We start from the raw sequence: 26,683 nt of genomic DNA on the forward strand, positions 1-26,683 counted from the left end.
TATTCACATTTGCAAATATAAATAAAGATTAGGATGAAAAACATTTTTAAAGTGCTTTTATTACATTACAAATGAGAGTCTTGTGTATATTTGTGTGTTTGTGTGTGTACCGAACCCCCAACTGCTCCCAAATGGCTCACCACGAATGGCACAAATGACTGCCCACTGCTCTGGGTGTGTGTTCATGGTGGGTGTGTGTTCACTGCGGTGTGCGTGCACTTTGGATGGGTTAAATGCAGAGAACAAATTCTGAATATGGGTCTACTTAGGTGTATGTCAGGTCACTTCATTTCATTTGTATGTGTGTGTGTATGTATATATATACATACACACACACATACATATACACATTGTTTTTATGGTAACAGTGCCGTATATAATAGGCGGTAGATCATCTCAATTTTCATAATGAGCGCATTTCCCATTAACACGACTGGATGCCATTGCAGTGCACAACACATTCTGGCATCTGATTCAATGCTTCATTTAATCCTATATTTTTTATCTATAAACCTTTAGTGCTGCAACTATTTAATGATGTAGTCAGTAGCTCCATCCCAAATGACCTACTACACACAATGTATTGTATTATTTGATGTATGATATTTATACGGTCATTATCCTCTTAAATGGATTTGTGAGAAGTCTTCCATTTTGGTCATCTTGAGAATTTCTTCTCATCCATCCTAGTAGCCCCTCACGTCTGCGGTCATTGAGTGTCTGAAGCGTCCATGGTTACATTTCCGTGCCATATGGTATTCCCTAATGCGTTGGAGGTTACTGCCTAATGGCAAGGTGAAGGTCTGGAAAGGAGACAGTCAGGGAGAAGGTAAGAGAATTGTAGCTTGTTTGAAGACAGTAAGAGGGGTGCTGTAAGTAGCGAAAAGTCTCAGGAACATGTTCATTTCTTCACGAAAAAAGTCTTCTAGGGGACTAGGATGGTGGCATACGTTTTACCGACAGCTGACCAAAACATGAGAATTTCATCAAGTATTTAATTATGACTTCACTATCTATGCAGTAGGAGGTAGTCGATTAGTGGCACTTTTAGCTATGGAAAAAAAAACTATTTAAATGATTGTTGCTCCAGGAGGGTTATGCTAGCTAACTCCGATTACAGTACACTGTGAAGGGTAAAGCAGCTGATCCAGCGGTGGCCATGATGGAGTTTCTGCTAGCTGGGCATCCAAACGCTTGTACTGCTTTTTAGACTCACGCTTTCCACGAAGGGTACGGAGGCAGTTTGGAACAAATGTGTCAATAAGAACCTAAAGATGGAAAAACATCACGGTTAAGAGCTATCCAACCTTTAACTGCAAATTAACAATAATACACGGTTACTGGCAAAAGCTGGTTTGGAGTTGGACAGACAAGCTGATAATCTTTTTTTTACCTCTAGCAAGTAGCATGTGAAGAAGTTGAGTGCAGCGAGTGCCAGCAGCAGCAGCTTGTAGTTCATGTCGTTAATGTTATACAGCTGCATTACTTTGTGAATAAAGTTATCGGGGACCAGAACGAGCAAAATCGTGGCCGCAAACAGGACCAGAAGAACAAATAGAAAAACAACTACAAGGAACGACAGAAAACAGAGAAAAAAAAAGGTTAAAACGCAGAAACTCGTGCAATATGTAGAAAATACAGTTTAAAAAATTTGTGTTATAAGCCGGCAGAAGACTAAAACATACTGACAAGGTGTTTAAATGCTGAAGATACTTAAAGATAGAGCTATAATTACAGAAAATGACTGTCATGAATCAGTGTGATCTAGCCTTGTGCAGGAAATGGGCTCGCGTTAACAGAAGCACAACAGAAGGATTTTATTTTATCCATTACCTTCAGTTATTTACAGTCCCTCATTTGCAGGACAATCTTGAGCCTGGTGGCTTTAAGACGAGAGCCATAGCAGTGTTCACATACTTACATTTTTAATTCAACATTTCACACACAACTTTATTATTGGCTATCTTTGTTTGCAATGGCACTAAATCAGCCTTCATTGAGAATGTCTTTGACAGTAAAATCGTACACTGTAATGCAGGCTCAGATGCCAAAATGTTCCTTGTATTTTATATTACCATTTTTGTAAAGCTGTTTCTTGTAAGGGTAGCCTTTTGTCACAACTATACACATGATGATGTACTGGAACCCCGAGAGAGTAAACACACTCGTGTTCTCCATGTTTGGCAAATTTTCTGCTCCAACCACAGTGGAATTGAGAGGAATGTACCTACAGATAAGCAAAAAAAAAACCAAAAAACAGCATAATAAACCTGAGAACTAACAACGCTCAACAGCTATAAAGCCGTTTCTCAGACTCACCATTCCTGTGATTTAGTGATGAACAGAGCAGCCACCTGGCACAGAATGAGCAGTAATGTGTGGAGGAGTAAAGAGGATAGAACAGGCAGAGTTAGGAGGCTGGCGGGGGGGCGCTTGGGGTGAAGCTTATCGCTAGGGCCACCTCGACCCATCACTATAGCGAGCACCGTCACCAAGGCCAAGTCAAAGTAGAGGAACTGCAAATCTCCCAAGTTTGTTTTCACCTAAACCAGAAAAGTAAATGCATAAAAAAAACCACACACATCAAATACTGTTAAATGTTCACATTATAATCTCCCCATCTCTTATTTATACTCTGGCCTTCAACCAGAATGTGGGTTATAACATACATAAGCAAAGACTTTGAAATATAATAAAATTTCACCTTGATAGAACCAGAAAAATAAGCAGTGCATGAGAGCATGTGTATAATGGGCTTATGGAACTGGTGTAAAAATGTCAATATGGTTGGTTTACTAATATGTTGTTAAGACTAATATACACAGATCAAGCTAATAGTAAGGACAGCTAGTAATAGTATGAGCATTAAAGCACTCACGGTGTAGAGGATGAGTACAGAGGAAAACTGGATCAGACTGTACAATGCCATATATTTGAAAAGACTGAAAGACGTCACCAGCGAGCATCTTCCTTCTCTGTTTAAACAAAGACGTGTTAGTCGTTAAAAAGAATATTTTCATTTATGGCATTTGGCAGACACCCTTATCCAGAGCGAGTTACATTTTCTCTCAATTCTTTATACAACTGAGCAATTGAGGGTTAAGTGCCTTGTTCGGTGGCACAGTTGTGGTAGCTTGGTGAACTTAGGATTCGATTCACAAGCTTCTGATCAGTGGTCCTACACCTTAACCACTAGGCTACAACATACCATATGAAAACAATACATGCCTGCTGTACTGGCTGAGAGTTTCAACATGAGGTGTATTCTGCAAAGAAAATATCTTTGCATACATGAATCAGTGACAAGAAAGGACAACTCTTCTTTCTAACCTGATCAGCAAAGGCACACAGCTGATGTTGTCAGATTTGGAGGTAAAGGGTGAAGCAACAGAAGCCTCAGCCTCAGACAGAGAGACTCCAACATCAGCAGCCCTCAACGCACCACAGTCGTTAGCTCCGTCCCCACACATGCCCACCCTGTAACTGGAGAGGGAGAGCACAAAAGAGAAGATAGTACACTTAGAAATTAACATTTTCACAGCCACAGCTTCACAGTATACGTTTGCTGACATGATAATGAGTCACTTGTTATAATTCTGACTAAAACTGAAAGAAGAAACGCTTCCATCGGTAGGAAAAATTCAACAAAGCTTGTGGTAATTCAAACTGTGGTTGCTTTAAAGAGCTAAACATTTGTTGATATTTTTTTTATTTTGCTTCCCCTGATAACCTTCATCTGAAATAATATAAATCTGCAACCATGACTGGAAGAAAATCCACAATGTTATGTTGTGATGCAGCCCAATGTCTGTGAAACAAGTTTGTTCCTGTTATTACTTATGTTATATACAGTTCATTTATTCAGTCTCTTTGTCTTTTGACGTCAAAAAAAAACCCACAAGGAAAACCCACAGTTTCTCATGTCACCAGAAAAGCAGACATCAGAAAAATTCTTGCTGAATCATGCTGAAGATTCTCCCATGACACAGACACATGGCATGTCTCCAAATTGAGATTTCAAAAGGTATATGTTATATGGTTTAAATCATTTAATCAGCTTCAAATTGTGAAAAACAATACCATGGATTAATCAATGGTCTCACTATTTATTGAAAAACTTAAACTCTTTAGTCTAGGTTTTTTATTATATTATTCCACAGTTCAATCGGACATTATTTTATAGGGCTACAAGTCACTTGTGCCCATGGGCGTAAATCCCGTGGGGGTGGGGGGACGGAGGGGACATGTCCCCCCCCCCCCCATCTGAAGGTTGTCCCCCCCAAAAAAAATAATTTAAAAAATATCGCACTCTTTATTGTGAAAAATATTTATATATACCTAAATAATTGTGTAAGTAGTAAAAAAACGCATAAAATGCATGTAGAAACAGTTGAGTCCCCCCCTCCCCTTCCTCACAGTGGTTTGACCCACTGCCTGCTTTCCCAGTTCATCTCACCTACTCTGCACACACGAGTCAGGTGTGCGGCTGCGGCTTAGTTAATGTTAAACTCCATTACGTAGGGGATTTTATTCACTTTAAATAAAGCGATTCTCTTTAATGAAGTTGATACAGACTCGTTCATAAATTAGTTGCGGCAAAAATGCTGATTACCGATGTAATTTTTCATGAATCTGCTATATTAGCGATTAAAATCTTACTTATCTAGTTAACGTTAGCTTGTTTACAATAGCTTGTTGCATAGTGCACTGTAACTAACACGCCAAAGCCGTCGAGAAAAACTTTGAAAATAACCATAATGACGCAGTCTCCATGCTACAATAGTATTGATAAAAGCAAACTTTTTCACTGTGGGGACATGTCTTTATAAGTGCAATTTGACTGTATTATTTGTGTCCCCTTCAAAAACTGCTCATGAGAAATTTTATATTTATTGCCCCCCCCCTACTGTTAAATGAATTTACATCCATACTTGTACCCAATAGTAAATAACATTTTGAAAGTAATGGTTTTTGATGTCTTGCCAAAATCTTTTAAAATTACAGACTCCTGACAATGCTTCACAGACCCGACTTTGAGAACAACTAATGTAAAGATATAAAAACTGACATAAAGGCTTAAAACAACTACTACAGAATATAACAGAAATGTTTATACGGTTTAATACATGTCTGGTATTTAAGCGATTACTTCATATAGCTTTTGTCCTCTTACTTCAGTTTCTGTAGAGCTTTAACCAGCTGAGTTTTTTGGTCTGGAGACATCCGAGCATACACTGTTCCTTTCATCAGAACCTGCAGTAAGCACACACCAGATTCTGTTCCCATCCAATTTGGAAAGCAATCAATCTGTGATGAATGCACATCCAGTTTAGTAATATACCTTAGGTAGTTGTTCTGGAAAATAATCGCACAGAGCTGCAAACGACTTTCCATTTATAGCCAGTTGATACTTAATACTGTTCTGGTACAAGCCCTATGGAACAGAGAGAGAGCTTTTAGGAATACACACAGCTTTGGCTATCCAATCCAATTCAAATTATAAAGAGTATAGCAGAAAATGGCTTTCTATAAAGGAAGCGATACACGATAATGTTGTTCGTTGCTTTAAAGCAATAAAAATAAATGAAGTCCTGTATAAGAACCTGTTCCAGAATATTCATGGTCTCTTGAGTGCTGACGACAGCAGGCGAACCATCACCTTGATGAAATCGTAACACTGCCATTGAGTTGGCAGTAGGGGGAGACGCATGAACAAAAACAACCTGCTCGTGTGAGGACATCATTCCACATGCTCGGGCTACATTCAGGGCTGTAAGAATGTTATCGCCTGCGGGAAAAAGAAGTGAAAGTAGCACAATGTGAATAGTCACAGAACACATGATGTTTTTGTTTGTGCCAGAGTCTGGTACTGTAATACAAAAAAATTAAATAAAGGAATACACTAGTTATAAGGTCTAGCAAAGTAATCACATGCTCGGAATACAGGGATTTGCAGATAATGAAAGCCTGGTACTGAAAGCGTTATAAATTGCAGCAAAGGTTTGCACTGAGTTTTCAAGTGGAAGATTTGTAATAAATAAACATTTGCAAGAAGAAGAGGAAGAAGAAGAAGAAGGCCTTAATGGGTTTATCGGTCATATATACTTTACAGTACAGTGACATTCTTTATTTTGCACAATGCAGCTTGTTAGGAACCCTGACCCGAGTTATACTGTAACAGGATGTGCTATGCACAAAATGTGTGCTTTAACTCTCTACATTTGATTATATTGTCTTCTGGTAAAGTAGGTTCCTGTCTTTTGTATACTATCTGCTTAACTCACTTTGCTCTAGAGTAGTGTGATTTGAATTGTGTTATATTCCATAGCATTGTTGTTTTTTATAGTGTGGGTTTTTGTTGTTCTCTCAGCTGATTAATCAGGAGTAGTTTCAGTCTCCCTTAAGGTGTGAATTGGGGGCAGGGCTTACCTATTTAAATTGAAGGTTCTCCGCTACAGACGATAGGACGGTTGGTTAGTAGCTCTCTCTCTCTCTCTAACATTAGTGTCTAGTACTGTTTTGATATATTCTACCATACCTTATTTCTCACTCTTGTTTGACTACAAATATGTGCCTTAAACCCATCTCTGTACTCAAGGCCTACTCTCGCAGACGCTCTCATCCACAAAGCAGAGGTCACAAACCCAATAACGTCATCTACCCTCCTCTGTTGTTTAAGTCTCAAACAGTAGTGGTAGGTGGGCTCTGGAATTGTCAGTCTGCGGTAAAGAAAGCTGATTTTATCTCTGCTTTAACTTCCCATTACAATCCCCTTTGATTTTCTTGCTCTAACAGAGACCTGGATATCCCCACAGAACACTGCTACACCAGCTGCTTTATCCTCTGCCTATGCTTTCTCTCCCTCACCACGAGAAACAGGCAGGGGTGGTGGTACAGGTTTATTGTTGTCAAAGAAATGGTGCTTTAAACCTCTACTCTTCTCTAATTTAACCATCTCTTCTTTTGAATTTCATGCCATTTCAGTTACCTCTCCTATCAACCTTGTTATCATTGTTGTCTACCGCCCTCCTGGTCCCCTAGGAGACTTCCTGGAAGAAATGGACTCACTGCGTAGTGCTTTCCCTTCCGATAGCTCCCCCCTGACAGTGCTTGGTGACTTCAATCTCCCCTCTGACAAGCTACATTCTTCTTCCCTCCTGTCTCTTCTCGACTCTTTCTCCCTCACACTCAACAGCTACATCCCCACACACAAAGGAGGCAATGTCCTGGACCTGGTTTTCACCCGTCCTTCTCCAGCTACAGACGTGACTGCTACCCCACTCCACGTCTCTGATCATCACCTGGTATCCTTCACCATCACTCTACCTATCTTACCTAAAACTACTTCTCACCCCCTCGCTCTTACTCGCCGCAACCTTCACTCTGTCTCCCCTTCATCTGTAGCTTCTGGCACTCTTTCTTCCCTTCCTGATGCTAAGTCTTTTTCCTCACTACCCTTAGACTCAGCCACAGATACTTTCCTCTCATCTCTTTCCTCAACTATGGACTTCCTCTGCCCTATGTTCACTAAACCCAAGAAAACTTCTTGTTCTGCTCCTTGGCTTTCAGATGTGCTGCGCAACAATCGAAGAGAGCTAAGATCATCAGAGAGAAAGTGGAAGAAATCACAACTTGATGCAGATCTTGATTTTTACAGAACACTTCTTGTCAAGTTCTCCTCAGATGTGACTTCTGCCAAGACTTCCTTCTACAAGGAAAAGCTTGAAGCTTCCTCACATGACCCTCGGAAATTCCACAACATCATCTCTTCTCTGCTCAACCCCCCGGCTCCACCTTCTTCATCCTCCCTGACTGCAAAAGACTTTGCTTCTTTCCACCAGGAGAAGATTGAGGAAATCTGCCGGACCTTCACTTCAGCCCCGACTGCACTTACATCTCAGAGTATGGATTCCCCTACACCTTCGTTGTCACATTTCTCAACTGTGGCAGCAGAAGAGCTTTTACAACTCATCCAGTCCTGCAATCCTACCACCTGCCCATTGGATCCACTCCCTACCACTATGCTCCAGACCATCTCACAAGACCTCTTGCCCTTCATTTCCACTATCGTCAATAGATCCATAGCATCTGGTCAGGTACCAACTACTTTCAAGAGAGCAAGGGTTATTCCCATCCTAAAGAAACCTGCTCTGGATCCATCAGACATCAGTAACTACAGACCGGTATCACTTCTCTCATTTCTTTCAAAAATTCTTGAACGCATTGTCTATAATCAACTGTCTGTCTATCTCTCACAGAACAACCTCCAAGATCCCAAACAGTCTGGCTTTAAAGCAGCTCACTCTACAGAGACAGCCCTTTTGGATGTCTCTGAGAAGCTACATACTGCTAGATCAGCCAAACTATCATCCGTCCTTATTCTCCTTGACCTTTCAGCAGCGTTTGATACGGTCAACCACAAGACTCTCTTATCCTCCCTCAAGAGTCTTGGGATTTGCGGATCAGCTTGGGAATGGTTTGCCTCCTACCTGGAAGGACGCTCATATCAAGTAACATGGAGGGGAGTGACATCTGCTCCACGCAGACTCTCCACTGGCGTCCCACAGGGCTCAGTACTTGGTCCTCTTCTTTTCTCCTTGTATACTCGCTCTCTTGGTGAAGTTATTTCATCACATGGGTTCTCTTACCACTGCTATGCTGATGATACACAACTTATCTTCTCTTTCCCACCCTCAGATGCCACAGCTTCTGACCGGATCTCAGCATGTCTGGCAGAAATTTCATCATGGATGACTGCTCATCAGTTAAAGCTCAATCCTAGCAAAACTGAACTGCTGTTCATCCCAGGTGCTTCATCCCCAGGTCACGATCTTGCTATATCCTTGCACAACGATCTGATCTCCCCTTCAGCCACAGCTCGCAACCTTGGGGTAACCATGGACAATCAACTGTCCTTTTCCTCTCATGTTGCAAATGTGACTCGCTCATGTCGGTTCCTTCTCTACAACCTTAGAAGGATTTGGCCATTTTTGTCCACACAGACTGCCCAGGTACTTGTTCAGTCTCTTGTCATTTCTAGACTGGATTACTGCAATGCACTGCTGGCAGGTCTACCTATGAACGCAATCCGTCCTCTGCAAATGATCCAAAATGCAGCTGCCCGGCTTGTTTTCAACCTGCCAAAGTTCTCGCCTACCACCCTGCAGCTGCGATCCCTCCACTGGCTTCCGGTAGCTGCACGCATCCGGTTCAAAACACTGATGCTGGCCTACAAAGCCAAAAATGGACCAGCTCCCTCTTACCTCAAAGCCCTCATCATTCCTCGCACTGCACCCCGCAACCTCCGATCTACCAGCACTGCTCGACTGGTTCCACCATCTCTCAGGGTAAGAGGCAAGTATACTACAAGACTCTTCTCTGTACTGGCACCAAGGTGGTGGAATGAACTTCCCATAGAGGTCTGGACAGCTGAGTCACTGGCTATTTTCAAGCTCCGGTTGAAGACCTACTTATTCAGGAAGCACTTCAACTAGCACTTCTTTCCTTATCCTTTGCATTTATTAAAAAAAAAACAAAAAAAAAACCTTTGACACTTTTTCATTGTAACTTTGAACAAATGTTTTAAACTCATGGTATCTTAAGTATGTAACCTAGTGAACCAGCATTAATGTATTCAATGTTAGAGATTTAAGCACTTATGTACGTCTCTCTGGATAAGGGCCTCTGCCAAATGCTGTAAATGTAAATGTATGCCATTAGATAGGATGTGTCAAAAAGAATGTAAGTAAGCGGCTTCAGGAAGCTAAGTTAGAAATTTGTTCTGAGGATAAAGAAAGTAGCTGGAGACGCTTGTTAAATCAAAGTGTTGGCTTTTTGTTATGTTAATATTATTAAATCAAATCTCTAAGGTATAAATCATGCACTGCCTACCAGTGACCATGACAGGGCGGATTAGTGCTTGTCTCAAAATGTTAATGACTCCTGCACTTTCAGGCTTCACCTTGTTCTTCATTACTAACAGCCCCAGGAACTGCAAGTCTTTTTCCACCTCTACCCTATAAATAAATATGTTGAAAATTATGTACAGTCCAAGAAATAAAAAAAAAAGTATATTTATCTTATCAAGGTTCTGAAATAAATTGACTACATAAAAATAATTCACAGAACTTACCTTTCAATACTGCTGAGGTCTGTATGCACATCAACCTCCTTGTAGGCAAGGGCTAGGACCCTGAAACCCTCACTGGCGAACTCCCGTAGTGTGTTGGTAAACTGAGAAGGTACTGTCAGGCACAAAGTAAAGGGCAAATAAATCAGATGACCACTGAAAGCCAAAATGCAAGAAAACAACATTTTTTTTCTACACTTTTGCTCAAATGTTTTGTATGAATGCCCATTGGTCGGCACTATCTTGTGTTTTTTTTGTCCTGTAGTCTTTTGTTTTGTCTGTCTCTTTTATCTTGCACTGTTTTGCTCTAGTTTGAACACGTTGCACTTATGCTGCTAGGACAACTTCCTTTCAATCCTTAGCTCTGTGTTAGCACTGTTTTGTTTTATGTAGCACTCTGGTCCTGGAGGAACGATGTTTTATTTCTCTGTGTACTGCATCAGCTATATATGGTTCAAATGACAATAAAAGCTTCTTGACTTTCACAGTTCTTACCCCTTACACAGTAACTGGCCACCATCTCAGGTGCCCCTTTGAGAAAGCTGTAAGCCGAGCCTCCCCCCGAGACCACCGCCACCACACTCATCCTCTGTAGAGTGGAAGAAAAAGGGAAACGGCGCACTATTGCTACCGACTGACTAGCAGCCTGTAAAATGAAACATAAAAAAAAGGAACAAATGATTACTTGAAATAGTAATACATGTGTGATGTGAAACTTAAAAGTTTCTTATTTTAGTTCGGTTTCATTTCCTCAGTGTGTACTTACTATGCCTTCAGACTCTAAAGTAGGTGGCTTCATCAATGCGAGGATCCGATGACTTCCAAACTCAAGACTTTCCGTTTCGTTAGTCAGCTCCTCCAGTTTCTACCATTGTTACAACAAAGATCTTCACTGACCGGTCCTTGTCTCTTCAAATATACATCATTAGTTTTCTCTAACATCTTATCAAGATACTGTACTAAGCAATAAACCGTGTTCTTCAAAGTAAATCCAAGAAAGACACCTAGGAGGTTATCTCTTGTATAATCTAAATGCATATCAGAATATTAATTGTTACTGAGCTCCCGAGTGGCACAGCAGAAAAGTGCTTGATCTATTGTTGGAATAATGTTAAGAAGATACGCTCGTTTGGCTTCACGCATTTTGAAGGAAGCACATGATACTAGATAAACTTCACCATCTCAGACTGGAAGCTGTTAAACGTTAAAATCTGAAATAATACAATATCACTTTTTTACTAAAACAGTACATTTGAATTCTTTTTTATTTCCATTACTTCCATTACCAGAATTTGCATTTGTAGATCTCCCTGTAGAGCAAAGAATGCTGAAACATTGCAGCAGTTTATCTTCCATTTTTCTTTAACCCAAGCCAAGTGATGATCGAAGATAGGTGCATAGGAACCAAACGGAAGTAAAACTAAAAAGGTGCAAAGTCATGTTTGGTCCAAGAAATTTTTGCAAGAACCAATCTGGGTCCTGATTGGTCCAACAGAAAAGCATTCATCCTGTCATCATGTTTCATCATCTTGATGGCCAGGAGCTGAGGAAGCAAAATTGGATGTGCCCTTTCCTCAATCAATCAGTGACACAAGCCAACTGTGGGAGTCTGTCAGCTAATATTCAGAAGACACCAATGATCTCATTTAAGTGTACAGTTCCATGATCAGCAGTTTGCTTGTTTCATGCATCTTGTAAGAAACACATGCTAGCCTTCACTCAGCCCTGTATGGTACTTGCGTGTAGGTCATGCGATAGGGAAAATAACTAGCAAACTGCCAAATTAGTAATAATGACAAATAACCAAAATGGAAGAAAAATTAAGCATCAAAAAAGGAAATTACTTAAAGAAGCTTGAAATGGCATTTGCCTTGCCACATGCACAGTTGTGACATCCCAATGTGAAACTTAAAAATTAGTTTAAAATACATGGGCGTTAAAGAAAGTCTATTACTCGGGATAAGACATATGCAAATAGCGCCACATTATAAATATTTGCACAATGCTAACTGGCAAGTAGTACACTATGTATAAATATCTCCTCACCCAGCCTGTAGACTCAATCATTTTTAGTTCCAGTGGGTCTCCAATGGGTTGATCACCAAGCAAAGCTACTGAATGGCAGGAAGCCAAGGCCCACAGCATGGGTCCCGGTGAGAGAAGACAGGGGTCAGGTACCAGCTCATGAAACCCTGTACCATTTCTGCTAGCCTCCTTCACCCCCCACACATCCAGACCCTCCTCAGTCAGAGTGCCTGTCTGAAAAAAAAAGTGCATACATTTTAATAAAACTAATGGCATACCAATATTTTTGATTAATTATCATTTTTATACTCCATTCAGTGACCAGTCCTAAAAGAGACCACTCCCATTATGATAGAAATGTCCCAACATAGGACTAAAGGATTTATTCAGATATTTCTTAGATCTTTCCTTTAATTTTCACCCATCTATAGGTAGACAGATGCACTTGTATGCAGAAGTTTGGGCACCCTTTGCTAAATTGCAAATCTCATTACATTTTTTAGAATATATATTCAATAAAATGTCATGTAATTATGTAAACAATGTAATGTAACAATTCCAGAGGATAATAAATTCTCTCATAGTAAATTATCCTTGCAACCTCAATAAATCTACTTAATGCATTTAGTGTAAATCAAAAGAAGGCTACAATAAAATTATTCTTCGTGGATGTGTGGCAGCCAATGGCAAAGAAAACATCAGCCAACTCTGTAACATACAAAGTCAGCAAAGTCAGACTTATACATCAGGACCGTGCTCAATAACCAGCACTAAGAAAATTACTTCAAGAAACACAAGCTAAAGCTGTTGGAATGGCAGCAGGAGATTTGAATGTAGTCTAATACACACATGCTGCAATGCGACTAAATGGAATACTAAGCAATGGGTTACGCATTATCCATAGTGGCTGTGTGATAAACATGCATATATAGTATAATGTGCATAAATAGTATGCAATTATTTATTCATTCATTTTCTACTTCATTCCACTAATTTCATCTAGTGTTTCTTGTCTATTTCTGCATCCAAAATATACAAAGCTGTATGTAGGCAGCCAAGAGACTTTTGTTTGACATCAACTGTAATTTTTTTGCTATTTTTTCCTCTGGCGATCAGGTTGCCAGAGGAAACCTACTTTTTCCTTTCTAGCTTTCCTTTTTTAGAAAGTGGAGACTTTCTTCATCAATTATAAAAACCCTAAGCCTTCAATATGACTAATTTTTTTTTCATTCATCTATCAGAAACTGTCCTCACTCTCCACCTGACTCCACTCTTTTCTTACCTTGTCAAAGCAGAAGAGAGAAATCTTTCCACAGACATTGATGCGAGGTGGACTTATGCAGAACACACCGTTTTTCTTGAGGCGCTGCTGGGCATAAATCGTGCCTGTTGTTAAAGCAGCAGGGAGAGCTGGAGGTACAATAATGGTGATAATGTCCAGAGAACGGATCACGATCTCCCCCCATGTCGCCTGAGAACAGAAATTTGACGGATATCTATAATGATCTATTGTAATATCAATACACAGCCTACAGCATTAACATACATTAAATGTTACTTCTTTTTTTTTGACACATTAATGTATACTTACATTGCTCCGGTAAAGTACCACTATACTGTATATTGTGCCAATCAGTGCTGCAACAGAAAGACATTTATCATGTGAGTACTGACTTGCCTACACAATAGGTAACAATCTAAATAATGTGTTATTAATATTAGTTTACCCAGAACTCCTAAGAAAAGTAGAAATTTCATGGCATCTGCATAGAAACGGAAGTTAACTGGCTGTGGGTAGAGAATAGAGCTGATGAGGTCACCTTTAGCGGTGAAAAAGCCTGAGGAAAAAATAATAAAAACAACAGGTCTAATGAATTCCTTAAAAAAAAAACCATATAACTCATTGCAGTAATATTTTGTGTTCAGATTTACCCGTCTGTGTAACTACAGCTACGGCCCCCTTCCCGCTTGGGCAACCCCCTTTGGCTTGGATGATCTGGGTACCACAGAAAAGTGTGTGTCTTCGCTGAGATTCGGGACTGTACTTCACTTCTGAGACTGGCAATGGGGTCTTCATCACAGGTACGCTCTCACCTGACAACCAAGGATGAAAAAGAAAAGGTGTTAAAGGAAGAAAGAGAAAAAGAATCAGACATACATCATTGGCAAATCAGCTGAGCCAATGCTGACACACTACTCTACACTCAATGTTTCTAAAGGTTCAAGCTTTTTCTATATTACCTCACCTGGGATGTAATAATTAGATGGCTCTGAATTGGCTCTGAATTGTTTTTGTGCTCTCTAGCACTCTCTCCTTCACTCCCCTTCTCTCTTCTAGCTCTCTTCCATCCTAACACGCTCTATATCCCTTCCTAGCTTTCTCTCTCTCCCTTTATATCTCCTTTTTTAAGTATCAACACTGAAATTCAATAGTTTTCATCACCTGCCTGGAACACTTTGCCAATTGGCTGTGCCACATGAAAAAAACAGTAAGTGAGCAGTGTTAATTATTTCATTTCCCTAAGAATTCATCCTATGCATCAGAGCTAAGGGAAGAGAAACACAGTCCAGTGCTGTTTGTTAGGTCTTGAGAAATTTCAATGATGTTAATCCTTTAGTTGCTTGTTCAGCTATACAGAGGCATAATCTGTACAGCTATAACATATATCAATCTTTTTCTTTTGGGTTGCTTCTCTTGGTTTTGTAAAGAAAAAAAATATTTTCATAAAGAAAAAAATATTAAGAGTAAAGAGAAATATTTTGGCACTATGGCACGCTGTAACCTTTCTCCTACGCTAAAGCATGTCTGTGAACCAAAAACATTTGGATATTCAAAGGCCTATTTATGCTGCTCTTGCCTGTGGTTGAGGATGTAAACTTTGCACTGCTAAATTGTTAGATAAATAGACAAAAGTCTATAAGTTCTTCTTTAGGTGTTTACTACCACCTCCTCCAAAGTAAAAGCAATAAAAGGAAATAAGATTGGATTATTGTTTTAGTTACAGTGTTATAACCAAATAGACATGTGCATAAGACTCATTCAGTTACAGTACAGTGGGATCCAAAGGTCTGAAAGATCCAGTGAAAGTACTTCAATTCTGCATTATTTTCTAATTAAATTCATAAATACATTTCATTAATCATTACAGATTATATTACTGAAAAGTTGACTGGAAATCTTTGAAACAGTTCCATATATTTCAGAGTCTCTTAGTATTTGTTGTTTCCCTTTTTTGCTTAATGACAGTGTGCACGAGAGCCAGCATCATTGCTACAGGTTTGTGCAAAACCTTTTTTAGGATCCATTTTAGATCCAGATCGTTGGAACACAAACATACAGAAGAGATTAGGCATGAGGAAAATCTGTTCAAGGCAAGACCAATATAACAAAACTGCTCAAAATTTAAATTGGGACCTGGAAATAATATAATAAATATACAAATTGTAATTATAAATTAATTAAATGTACACAGAATGAATCATTTACTTTCTTTCTCTGAAATATTTCAAAATTCTAAAATATTCTAAATTATTACAAAAAAAGATCTTCACTGTGGTTTCAGCATTTTTGACCCTATTGTACCTGCATAAACTGTGTCGCACTACAATAGAGAGTGAAGATATAAACAAAGAGAAAAAAAGTTTACATTGGTTTGTTGGTGTGTTAATAACGAAGTTAACTGATAAAGGTTTCCTTCACAGATTTATTTGTTATTAGTCAGAAGTCTGTCCCAATACCCTCTCATTAGATGTTGCCTGATGCAAATTCTCCCTATGGGTCATAATAAGAGTATTTGAGTTTGCTCACCAGTCAACATGCTCTCATTCACCAAACACTCCCCGGCCAGCAGGGCAGCATCGCATGGTAGGTGCAGACCTTCAGCAGGAATCAGCACACAGTCTCCTGGCACTAGTTCAACCGAACTCACGCACTCCTCCTCTAAGTTGTACAGAACACACACATATACACATACACATTGAAAAATCATACATAGGCAGGTACTTAAAACAAAAAAATTAGAAGTCAATAATGTACATGTAATATAAATAAGCTGGAATGTTACTAGCTGGTGTAATTATAAAGGCTCAGGTTTTAGTAAAGATCACCTCCAGTGGCTTTGCGTACAGTGACGTTCACTATGAGCTGGGCCATGTGGTGCAGAGTGTTGCTTTGCTACAGAAGCACACACAAAAGCTAGATAAATGAGCATGTCATTACAAACATAGGAGGGAAGCTTATACATCTTATTTATCTTACATAAGCTTGTGTGTGTGTGTATAAGAGGTGCAGATATGACATTGTGTACTTGCCTTCCGGATCTCGTACAAGGATACAGCGATGGATAAGAAAGATATTATAAAGATGCAAACAGCATAAAAGTAGTATTTATCTGACATCCACAGGATAATGCTAAAGACTTGAAATATGTAGAAGGGGTTGAGGACCTGCAAGATGAAACCAGATTTAAATGAGGCTCAGTATCAAGATGGAATGTATTAAACATATTAATAGGAAAAAAAAGTTGAAAAATCAAGTAAAACCATAACAAAAGTAATAATCCTAAATAAAAATAACAGCACAAACAAACAATTTGAAACAGTAAACATTTCAAATACTAAGCAGTCCAACTACAATTTTCCCTTCAAAAATTTCACAGTTTTTTTTAGATTGAATTTTGTGCTTTTTTGTAGAAAACATGAAATGGCAAAGCTGCAAGCTCAAGATTCTTTTTCTAAACTGCTACCAGTGAAGACACACATGCGATTACTTTCTATGATACTTTTTGTACTCATGATTAACGGGACTCAAAGAGGTCTCAACCTTTTGGCCCAAATCTGCTGTAACTTTGAAGAATTGCAAGCTCTTTAGAATACCGTGGAGTTGACTTGATTTTCACTTAAAATCTGTGCTTGAAAAATCCTGGAAGGACTGATTAAACGTAATTTACAAACCTAAAATATTCCATAGCAAGCAAGTTAGAAATCAATAAGAAAGGTTTAAAATTTTTGAAGATCACAAAATACTTTCTGGTGAATCCGCCTGTAATTAAGTATGCCAACCCGACCTGTCCCTCAGAAACCAGTGCGAGTTTTCGTAACTTCTACATTGGACTATTTAATGTTCTCTAAGGAAGCTTAAGTCTACTCAGCCAGAAACGTTATACCGCCGGATCTGTGACTTTTGTGTTTGATCAATCAATTGTCTGTACTATTTCTAGCTCTAACTGCAAGTCTTGTTTCATCTCACATGATACCTGGGAAAGAAGAGTAACAGAATGAACAGTGCCACTAACATGCTTGGTGATTTTAATGTTTTTCTTCCATTAAATGAGCCCTGAGCTTTTACAAAATATGTTTTGTAAAAAATAGCTTTATACCTTATCTCATGACCAAAGCTACTTTTCTGTAAATCAGCATAAAAATACGATAAAGCCATGGAAAAATAAGGTACCTCTTCAATCAGCAACTGCAAATAAGACTTCACAGGTACATCAATGATATTGTCCCCAAAAATCTGTCTCCTAGGGGCAAAAAAAAATAAAATAGGATGAGAATTAATTTAAATGGGAATGGATGGAGCTGGGTGACCTTATTTCAAATAAGCGTCATGCAATTAAACAATTTAAAACCTTGAAATTTGTTCCATTTGACTAAGTCCTTCCTGTCTGTGGTGCAGATCAGCACAAGTCCAACCATCACTAAGAATACTGTGAAATAAAATAAATGTTTTTGGGTTAAAAAAAAAAAAGAAATAGACAAAACAAATACATAATCGCACTATAAATATATCTACTAGATCTCCTACCTAACTTTGCAGAAAGCCCCTTTTTTGGGCAGCCACACATACCGCATGCCCTCAAACACATAGTATCGCAGTAGGGTTTTCTAAGGGATAGAAGCAATCCTTTATTAGACAAGAAAACATCAGAAACAATTTCAACTGTTATGGTTTTTGTCGAATTTACCTCATCTTTTTGCAGCTGGATATCGTCTCTGCTCTCATTCTCATCCAGCTCTCCTCCTGTGAAGCCTAAACTGGATGGAACAAATGTTTGCCGTTGTGGTTATCTGAGATCATTACAATGCTAATTCCAGTAAGAAAAGTATAATTAGCAGCAAGTAACATTTACCAAAATTCAAACGACGAAATATGACCTTGACATATGGGACATAAAAATTGCTGCTGAATTAATACTTCATGTATCATCCACATGACACGTTGTAGAAGATTTATCCAGCTTTTATTCAGATTTTCTTCAGCCTGCTGTGTTATGAAAGCTTTCACAAACTGTAGCTTAGATTTGCCCTCAGGCTGAAGTCAACACCAAATCTGCCAGTTTAAATTTCCTGCTTTCTATGTTTAAACAATTTGCAAGTCAAAATTAAAAGATTAAGATTTTAACAGAAACTCTGATTACAGTACATTATCTGTAGTGGAACAAGGAGTGAACTGAAATACTGTAATTTTGGTAACGATTAGGAGTAACGATTTGGTATTTGGTAACGATTTTTTTAATGTATGAATGTGCTTGTGCATGAGTATACTGTTCCTTAAAGATGTCATGCGAGACCTTTTTATGACATTGATGAAATGACTGTTTTTAAAAACTAGATGATTTTCATACTGCTTCATTAAAAATGAATGGTCTGGTCTGGGTCCATCACAAACGCCAGACTAATTTGGTCAGGACACACGAGGATATTTTATTTTATGTTTCAAAATTTTTGATCATTTGCACTGTCATTTAAAATTTGTGAATATTCTGTGATGATGATTCAAACTGGAAAAAGCTTCCTCACAGAATTACCTCAGAGCGTTTCTGAGGTATGCTCTGCATTAATGTTTCACATGGAACTTTAATTATTAGCCAATGCTGTAACTTACATATGACCCAGCCTATGTAGTGTTTTCCATCAGCAGACCAGAATTTCTGAGGCTCAATCTACAGTCGTATTTTTCTAAATGATGTAACATCCAAAAATCCAGTAGCTACTGCTTTAGGCTTTATTTTGTGGTTTTACGTGTACAGCTATTCGTTTAGCATACACTTTTATACAAAATGTACTTAGTAAACTATATCCATGGTTATAAACCTCGAATATAAACCTGGAGGTTCTATTAGTTCACAATTATTATTATTATTATTATTATTATTATTATTATTATTATTGTTATAACAAAAATACTAAGTAATATTTGAATGAATTTCGATCTCTGCAACAGCTGTGTTTGGAGAAAAATATGTTTACAGCATTTTAAACAGGTAATCAATATGGCACATGGTCCATCACCTGAATTCAAGATAAATCTGTTTTAAAGCCTTAAAGCAACATATACATAAAGGAATGAGATTTTTAGGTGGCTCATCTGAGAAAAGCGGGTAATTTATTAAAAATAAAAGGAAATAATGATTACAAAACCAAACACAATGAGTCAACATACTTTGTGTTGAAAGTTTTGAGAGCTTCCCATTAATAATAAGTGACAACGCAGTTTTATTTGTCCAATCTCGCATATACGGCCCAGCAAAACAGGAAATCCTCATAAGCAATGCTGGATTTTTTTGCAGAAAATGAGAACGGGTGTGTCAATAAGTTTGTCATACAGTACATTTTGAGAAAGTTTTTTGAAAGCAGATTTGAAAAACTGTTGAAAATATGTTTTTGGATGAAAAGTAAGAGTCTTCTCATTTTTAAATATATTACATTCTTTTTTTTCCATGCAGAGAGAGATTTAACACTTTATTGTTTTTTTTTCTAAGGGTGCCAATAATTATGGAAATTAATATGACTACTATTACTAGTCAAACTGGCTGTATGAGCAATGAGTCATTTCCATCAGCATCGATCAAGTGCTGAAGTAAATCACTGCTGCTGGAAAAACAATGTAGTAAGATTACCAAAAAAAAAGTTAAATTATAATACTACTACTACTACTAATAATAATTATTATTTACCATAAAAACAATAATAATAATAATTAATAATAATAATAATAATAATAATATTGTTGTTGTTGTTGTTGTTGTTGTTGTTGTTGTTATTAAAGAGCTATGGTTAAATTCTAACATTATTCAGAAATAAGAACATTAAACAGTCTTACCTCCCCTCTTCAATCTCTTCTGTTTGTACCTCTATGACAAAACTCTGCCCGTAACTATCCTTTATGATAAAAATAAAAACATTAAAATTAATTCCAATAAGTCAAATAATTCACTCTAAATAATGTGATGAATTGGAAGTGTTATAACCATTTTCAGTATTTCCTTTATAGAACAAGATATTAATGACTTGTTAATAAACTCTTAATCCTACCCTCAGTAGTAAGATATCTGCCCATGGAACGGGGCAGGAAGAACAACGAGCCAGGACGCCGAGGCGGGGTCGCCACTTGAACAACAACAGCAGCGTACCCAAGGAAATGAAGGCTCCAAAGTGGCAGAGCCACACCTTCCAGCACACTCGTCTATAACCCTGCACATCCTGTCACAGAGTAAACGATTAAATACAACATAATGTTACACCACAAACTGCTTCCTTCAGGTTATGGCAAATGATCTGGAGAGAAACTTTCAAACTAACAGATTTATCTTGATTACAAATGGCTAATGTTTTTCTTGCAAATCCTCTTAAAGTAAATTTGCAAAGTCAAAATTCATTATTTGTTACTGAAAATGTTCATTGCCTTGTATTCAAAACCTTCACACTGCTTCTGCCACAGTAACAGATTTATGTCAGTAGGGATTCGGCCCATTCTTCTAGGCAGATATCTTTAAGATGGCTGTACTTTATTTTGACTGTACATTTCAAACAGTGCCACAGATTCTCAATGGCCTTCGCCCTCTCATACTATCCTCGATTACGTAAAGCTCTTTAAAATGGTGCACTATCATGCCATTCTGTATATTGTGTATATTGTACAACTCCATCCAAATGACTGTTGGCCTTTTTGTGGCTTCCCTCACCAATCTCCCCCTTGTTGATGTGTTTAGTTTTGAAGGACAGCCGTACCTGATTAGTGAAACACAATATCTACTTTGCTTTAGGGTTGTTGTTTTTTTGTAATTACTGTAGTTGTATTACTGTCATTTTTCTTGGAGATCTATTGCACTAGATCAAGTGCAAAACATAGGTTCTAGTAATAATAAAAGATTCAGAGGAAGAGGTATTGTTATGTTCATTACCATGTGACAGACAGAGTGGATGTCTGTAGTTCCAGAATCCAGAAATCTGGACGCCGGATCTGTGTGGAGAAATCCACTCTTCTGCGTGTAGCAGCTCCCTGCAGAGAGAGAGTTAACACTTTAGTAATGTACAATAGTAGCAGTGAAGGAAGCTAAATCAATTCAGAACTGAAGAAACATGGCCTACACACCCCTTGTGTACACAAGATGAGGAAGTGCCCACCAAGTTTGAATAAGCAAAGAAAAGAATGAAGTGAATTACCACGGCCATGCTTTAAATAAATATAAATTAAATAGAATGAACATATTTTATGTTTTATATTTTTTTAACATATTTTATGTAAAAAGCAGGATAGAGGAATGATAAAGCAACTTGTAATGTCAACATTGAGTCTACATAACATAAAGTCTATTTAAAACCAGGTTTAATTCTGTTATGAGTATCTCAAATATAGATAACATGTTATCTATTACATTACAAAGATGGATAAGGTCAAGTCTAATCAGAAAATCAGTGTTATTTACTCTTCATTTTTACTGCTAAATTAATTAAGAAAATAAGAAACACCACAAACATTTGATTTTAAATTATTTTGTTAGAGTTTAAAGTCAAGATCTAAAGGGTTTGTCCTTGAAAACCCACAGTCATTTGCACCCTTTTATAAACTGAAGATTGAAAGAGACTTTTTCGGGTTATACTGGTATTGTAATTGTTTATATTTTTAATTCTTTGGATCTAGAGGATTTTTTGAGAAGCATCATGGATTATTACCAGAGCTACATTCTCTTTCCAACCATAGAGCTACACTTTCAATGGGATTTTAAAGATCATTCAACTCAGAACTCCAATAATGGTTAGAGAGTTTGACTCCTAACCCTAAGGTTGTGGGTTCAGGTCTCGTTCCAGCAATACCACGACTGAGGTGCCCTTGAGCAAGGCACCGAACCCGCCAACTGCTTACATAAATACGACAGAACATAAAACAGAATTTTACATAATTTCTTTCAAACAGTTTGCTTTTACTAACCTGATAAATTCACTGTGAAATCGATTTTTGCATTTCTCTTCACAGAAATTATTTCTGTACAAATCCTTTATACTGTGGTCAGTCAAATAGAAACCTTAAATGTGCAAAATAAGGAACAAGAAATAGACTTCATTTCTAAAGAAATCTGTACACTTGTGGGAACACTTACATATGGGAACACTTGCACTGAATGAGAAAGAGATTACGGAGAACACAGACAGAATTTTGTTGACACCCATTTGCAAAAAAGACACAAACTTGTTTAAAAATAATAATAATAATAAAAAAAAATACATGCGTTCATTTGACCCTCAGTCATTATCAAATATAAAGAATACATGTTTTTTCTAAGCAGAAGCATTGGAAATTGTTTTAAAAGAAGTGGTAAGTAACCAAATCTCCACCTTATTGTGGTCATTTATCTACTGTACATGTCAGTTAAGGCAGCTCAATTTCAGTTACAAGACTAAGACCCAAGATTATAACTTCAACAAGACAGGCACAAATTTCTGCTAACAATGTATGAATGTATACGGAGAGGTTGAAGCCTGAGGCAGGAACGCCAGTTAAAAATGATAGTATAGCCATTAGCAGATGTGTTAAAAAGTGCAAATTACATGCAGCTTTCTGACACAACTGGAGAAACATATTTTAGTGTTTCAAATTATGTTATGATGGGAACTTCAAATGTCCTATTTAATATTTGTAATTTGTTCCTGCATTTGCATCATGTCAAAAAATATGTAAACTTATTTATTATTATTATTATTATTATTATTATTATTATTATTATTATTATTATTATTAACATGAATTACATTGCTATAGAGCACCATTGTAAAAATAAGTGTCATGGTGGACCAGGAACTTATTCCAGAAACACACAAGACGAGATGAAGGCAAACCCTAAAACGTATGAGGAAACCAGAAGAAACTCACATGCATACAGAAAAGACTATATACAATTACATGCAGACAACAACCTCGAGATCAAATTGGATCTCTTAAGCTGTAAGGTGCAAATACCCAAAGCATTTGCCTTTGAGTTCTTTGTAAGAGTTTAACATCTTATTTACAGGGTCCACAAAACTCTTCTGGTAATCTGCACCCTGCTATTAACTGTGTTTTATAAGATCAGTGTTTTTACAGTTTCCCTGTTATTCAGATAAAGTCTCTTTGTTATTTTAATTCCTATATAATTTTTAGTGTTACCATTAGACTACACAAATGCAATAGAGAAATGAATTGAAATGAAAATTACAAAACTGACCACAGAATAGTTTAATTCTGTGGTCATATACTAGACAGCACAAAGCTGCAAGCAATCATTCACTTTTTTTCCATCTCATGTGAAAACCCTAACTGTGACAAACACAAAACACAAACATGTTTGGTAAAGGATTTTACCAAAAGACATAAACCTGTTGTTCCAGTATCGCTGCATTCACCTTACACTTGTTCTTCTGTGGACTTACGTCTAAAGCACTATAAAAGGTTATTAGTAATGCGAGTAATTCAGTGGGAAAGGTAAAATTCTGGTTGTTACACCAGTGTTGCAGACTATGGATTTTAGCTTACATGTGTAGACTGGATTGTGTAAACTCAATCTGTAAAATCTTTCAGCTTTGCCCTGAATAAAGCCTCTGTTTGTATGAAAACACAGCATGACAAAGAGAAATACTTAGAATGATATTAAATAAAATGTACATTTTATCTTACCCTAACTTTTCTCTGCTTTCCTGGAATCAAAAACAGCTGATTTCAGTAAACTTTTTGAAATGGCGCATATCAAATCCGAGAAACACTTTTAGATTTGGACACAAAAGAGTGTGTGTGTGTGTGTGTGTGTGTGTGTGTGTGTGTGTGTGTGTGTCTGTTGAAAAGAGACACACTCAAGCCACTGGCTTGATTTACGAGACTTACCTCCGTGTGCAAATACAGGAAGTAAATCCTACTCTTCTCCACACCTACATCCTTCAACAACCTTTACAATCCTTTACAAAGCACCCCACAGGATGTCCCTTAATAAATGCAGACTTTTGTGAAGGACCTGACAGTCTGATAGCAGGCGCAGGTTATTTCAGTCTGACATGTTCATGAGGCTCATATTATATTAAACCTTATATTTAAAGGTGTAAAAGAAAGTGAAAAAGCCATAACAGGTTATACAGCTGGTTATGGTCAATAGATTAAAATATGATCTAAGTGCAACTCCACCTAGGGCACATATTGAAAAAGTGTTAATTAAAAGGTGTGTCTTAACAAATCTAATATTTACTATCCATATAAAGAGATCCATGTGTACTCTTCATGCAACAATTATTTTCCAGGCTGGACACTCAATGATGTCTGACAGAGCAATGCAAAGCTCCAGATGAGCAGAACAGAATAAACTGCATGCTTCACAACAGCAGTGAAAGGCAACTGAACACTTTCTAATAAGCAACAGCAAGTGCAATCCAAGTGCAGTTACAATACTGTAACACTTAAGGTACAAAAACAACACAGTCTCCTGTGTAGATTAACCCTGACACTAGTATATGTAAACATCTTCATAACACTCACCTGATGTGTCCATTTCCCAACAGAAGTAATCACCTTAAATCCATTTTGTTTTATTCCCCAGCTGTTTTGCTCCACCACTCACCCTGAACACTGTCTGTTATCTGCTTTGCTTTTGGTAGATCTAGGTTTCTTAGCATGTGACGAGGTTTACTCATCTTCTTCTTCCGTTGTGTGCATGAAGGGCAATGAATGTGTTTACACTGCCACATGGTGGACACGTGGTGTACATGCGCACGCGACACATTCGTTTGAATGGACCAATGACTGTAGGATTAGAACGTGAAGCCGAAATGTCTCTGAGGCCCTCTAGTGGCTGGTTGAAGTACAGTTTTAACCCTGCTGGTTTTCATGATAATTAATGAATGGGATAGATGTTTCATTTTAAGTCACAATACAACAATTCATTTTCCAGGATAGTGGTCTGTCGTTTTTTACAAGTTCACTTGTTCCTGATACTTTGTTTTATTAAAAATAAAAAAATATATAATTACGTACATTTCTCACATTTACACTGGACTCAGACTGATATCAGACTCTGATTGTCCTTGTCAAGTCAAGTCAAGTCAAGTCAAGTCAAGTCAAGAAGCTTTATTGTCAGTTCAACCATGTATAGCTGTCGCAGTACACAGTGAACTGAGACAATGTTTCTCCAGGATCGTGGTGCTACATAAAACAAAGACAGAGCTATAATGGCTTAGTAAGTTAGTCCTAGATACATAAAGTGCATCTGTGTGACCTGGTGCAAACAGTGCAGGACAAGACAAACAAGACAGTGCAGGACAAAAAACAGTGCAAACAAAAAACGACTGAAATGTGAGACAACGTGTGAAAAAACAGATTGATGGATATATATATATATATATATATATATATATATATATATATATATATATATATATATATATATATATATATATATTGGAAGTGTGTGTATTTAGTGTATGTCACTCACTCACTCACTCACTCATTTTCTACAGTTTACAATATTTAGGTGTACTATTATTTTTTAGTTCCTTAAAATAAAAAACAAGAAAAACATATAAGTGCTCTCCTCCATTCAGACGAATTGTGCAGTTTTGTTCCTTCCTGAATAAATAAAATTTGTTGAGTGGAAATTTGTACTGCTGTTAAACAATACATTTCACATTGTTAAATTGGTAACTTATGGTTTCATTATAAGCATTAGAACTTGTAATGGATGCCAGTTAGTTTATATATTTGTATATTATATATAAAATACTTGTTCGCATTCCATCTCATTCACTGGGTTTTTTTCTTACTTTTTGTATTTATCCTCATTTTCAAGATTCATAGCTCTATGTATATTGTTTATTTATCCTTTTATTGCACCTTTTCTTCTCACTACAAGGAACAGTCATAAAACACATTTCACTACATGTCATACCGTTTATGTTTATGTGTGTAACTAATAAAATTTGAATTTTAGTGCACAAAAGGTAGCTCAGTCATTATTCAAAGCTCTATTATTGTTTCCTGAGAATGGTAAAAAATAAACATACACTTCTAGTATTTAGCAGAAATGTATATTGATACATTTACCTTGAACTATTACCATCATATCTTCAAAGAATATATGACTACAATTTAGCATTTGTGGTAGTTCAGTAGTTAAGCCAATGGACTTCTACTCATTAGGTCATGAATTCAAATTCTCATATCACCAACTGCTATCACTGGGTCTTTGCTCAGTTCTCAATATATTCTCAATTCTACCATAAGATGCAAATGAT

General features: G+C 37.4%; 1 protein-coding gene across 6 annotated transcripts; it reads right to left on the reverse strand.

Annotated features, from left to right (window-relative positions):
• Window positions 1–39: 39 nt before the first annotated feature.
• On the reverse strand, window positions 40–25,096 carry atp13a2 (ATPase cation transporting 13A2). 6 transcript variants are annotated; one of them, XR_007139229.1, is made up of 29 exons: window positions 24,933–25,096; window positions 21,340–21,437; window positions 20,471–20,638; window positions 20,259–20,317; window positions 18,121–18,190; window positions 17,961–18,040; window positions 17,785–17,862; window positions 17,607–17,676; window positions 16,466–16,600; window positions 16,262–16,328; window positions 15,963–16,094; window positions 14,087–14,248; window positions 13,882–13,992; window positions 13,746–13,792; window positions 13,437–13,625; window positions 12,176–12,388; window positions 10,896–10,994; window positions 10,625–10,775; window positions 10,133–10,244; window positions 9,892–10,016; window positions 5,604–5,788; window positions 5,342–5,434; window positions 5,174–5,253; window positions 3,331–3,483; window positions 2,879–2,975; window positions 2,320–2,543; window positions 2,076–2,227; window positions 1,394–1,883; window positions 40–1,268 (listed from the first exon to the last, which is right to left on the reverse strand). XR_007139229.1 is itself a non-coding variant. In XM_027170522.2 (29 exons), the coding sequence occupies exons 1-29, from the start codon at window positions 24,943–24,945 to the stop codon at window positions 1,101–1,103; spliced, it is 3,504 nt and encodes a 1,167-aa protein (XP_027026323.2). In that variant the 5' UTR covers window positions 24,946–25,091; the 3' UTR covers window positions 40–1,100. The 6 variants fall into 6 exon arrangements, 5 of the variants coding, with proteins under 5 accessions (XP_027026323.2, XP_047662817.1, XP_047662818.1 ...); XM_027170522.2 differs by having other exon boundaries at window positions 1,394–1,566; window positions 24,933–25,091; XM_047806861.1 differs by lacking the exon at window positions 24,933–25,096 and adding an exon at window positions 24,087–24,225 and having other exon boundaries at window positions 1,394–1,566.
• Between the last annotated feature and the right edge of the window lie 1,587 nt (window positions 25,097–26,683).

Source organism: Tachysurus fulvidraco, chromosome 23 (genome assembly GCF_022655615.1).
Source record: "Tachysurus fulvidraco isolate hzauxx_2018 chromosome 23, HZAU_PFXX_2.0, whole genome shotgun sequence".
Classification (NCBI taxonomy): Eukaryota; Metazoa; Chordata; class Actinopteri; order Siluriformes; family Bagridae; genus Tachysurus; species Tachysurus fulvidraco.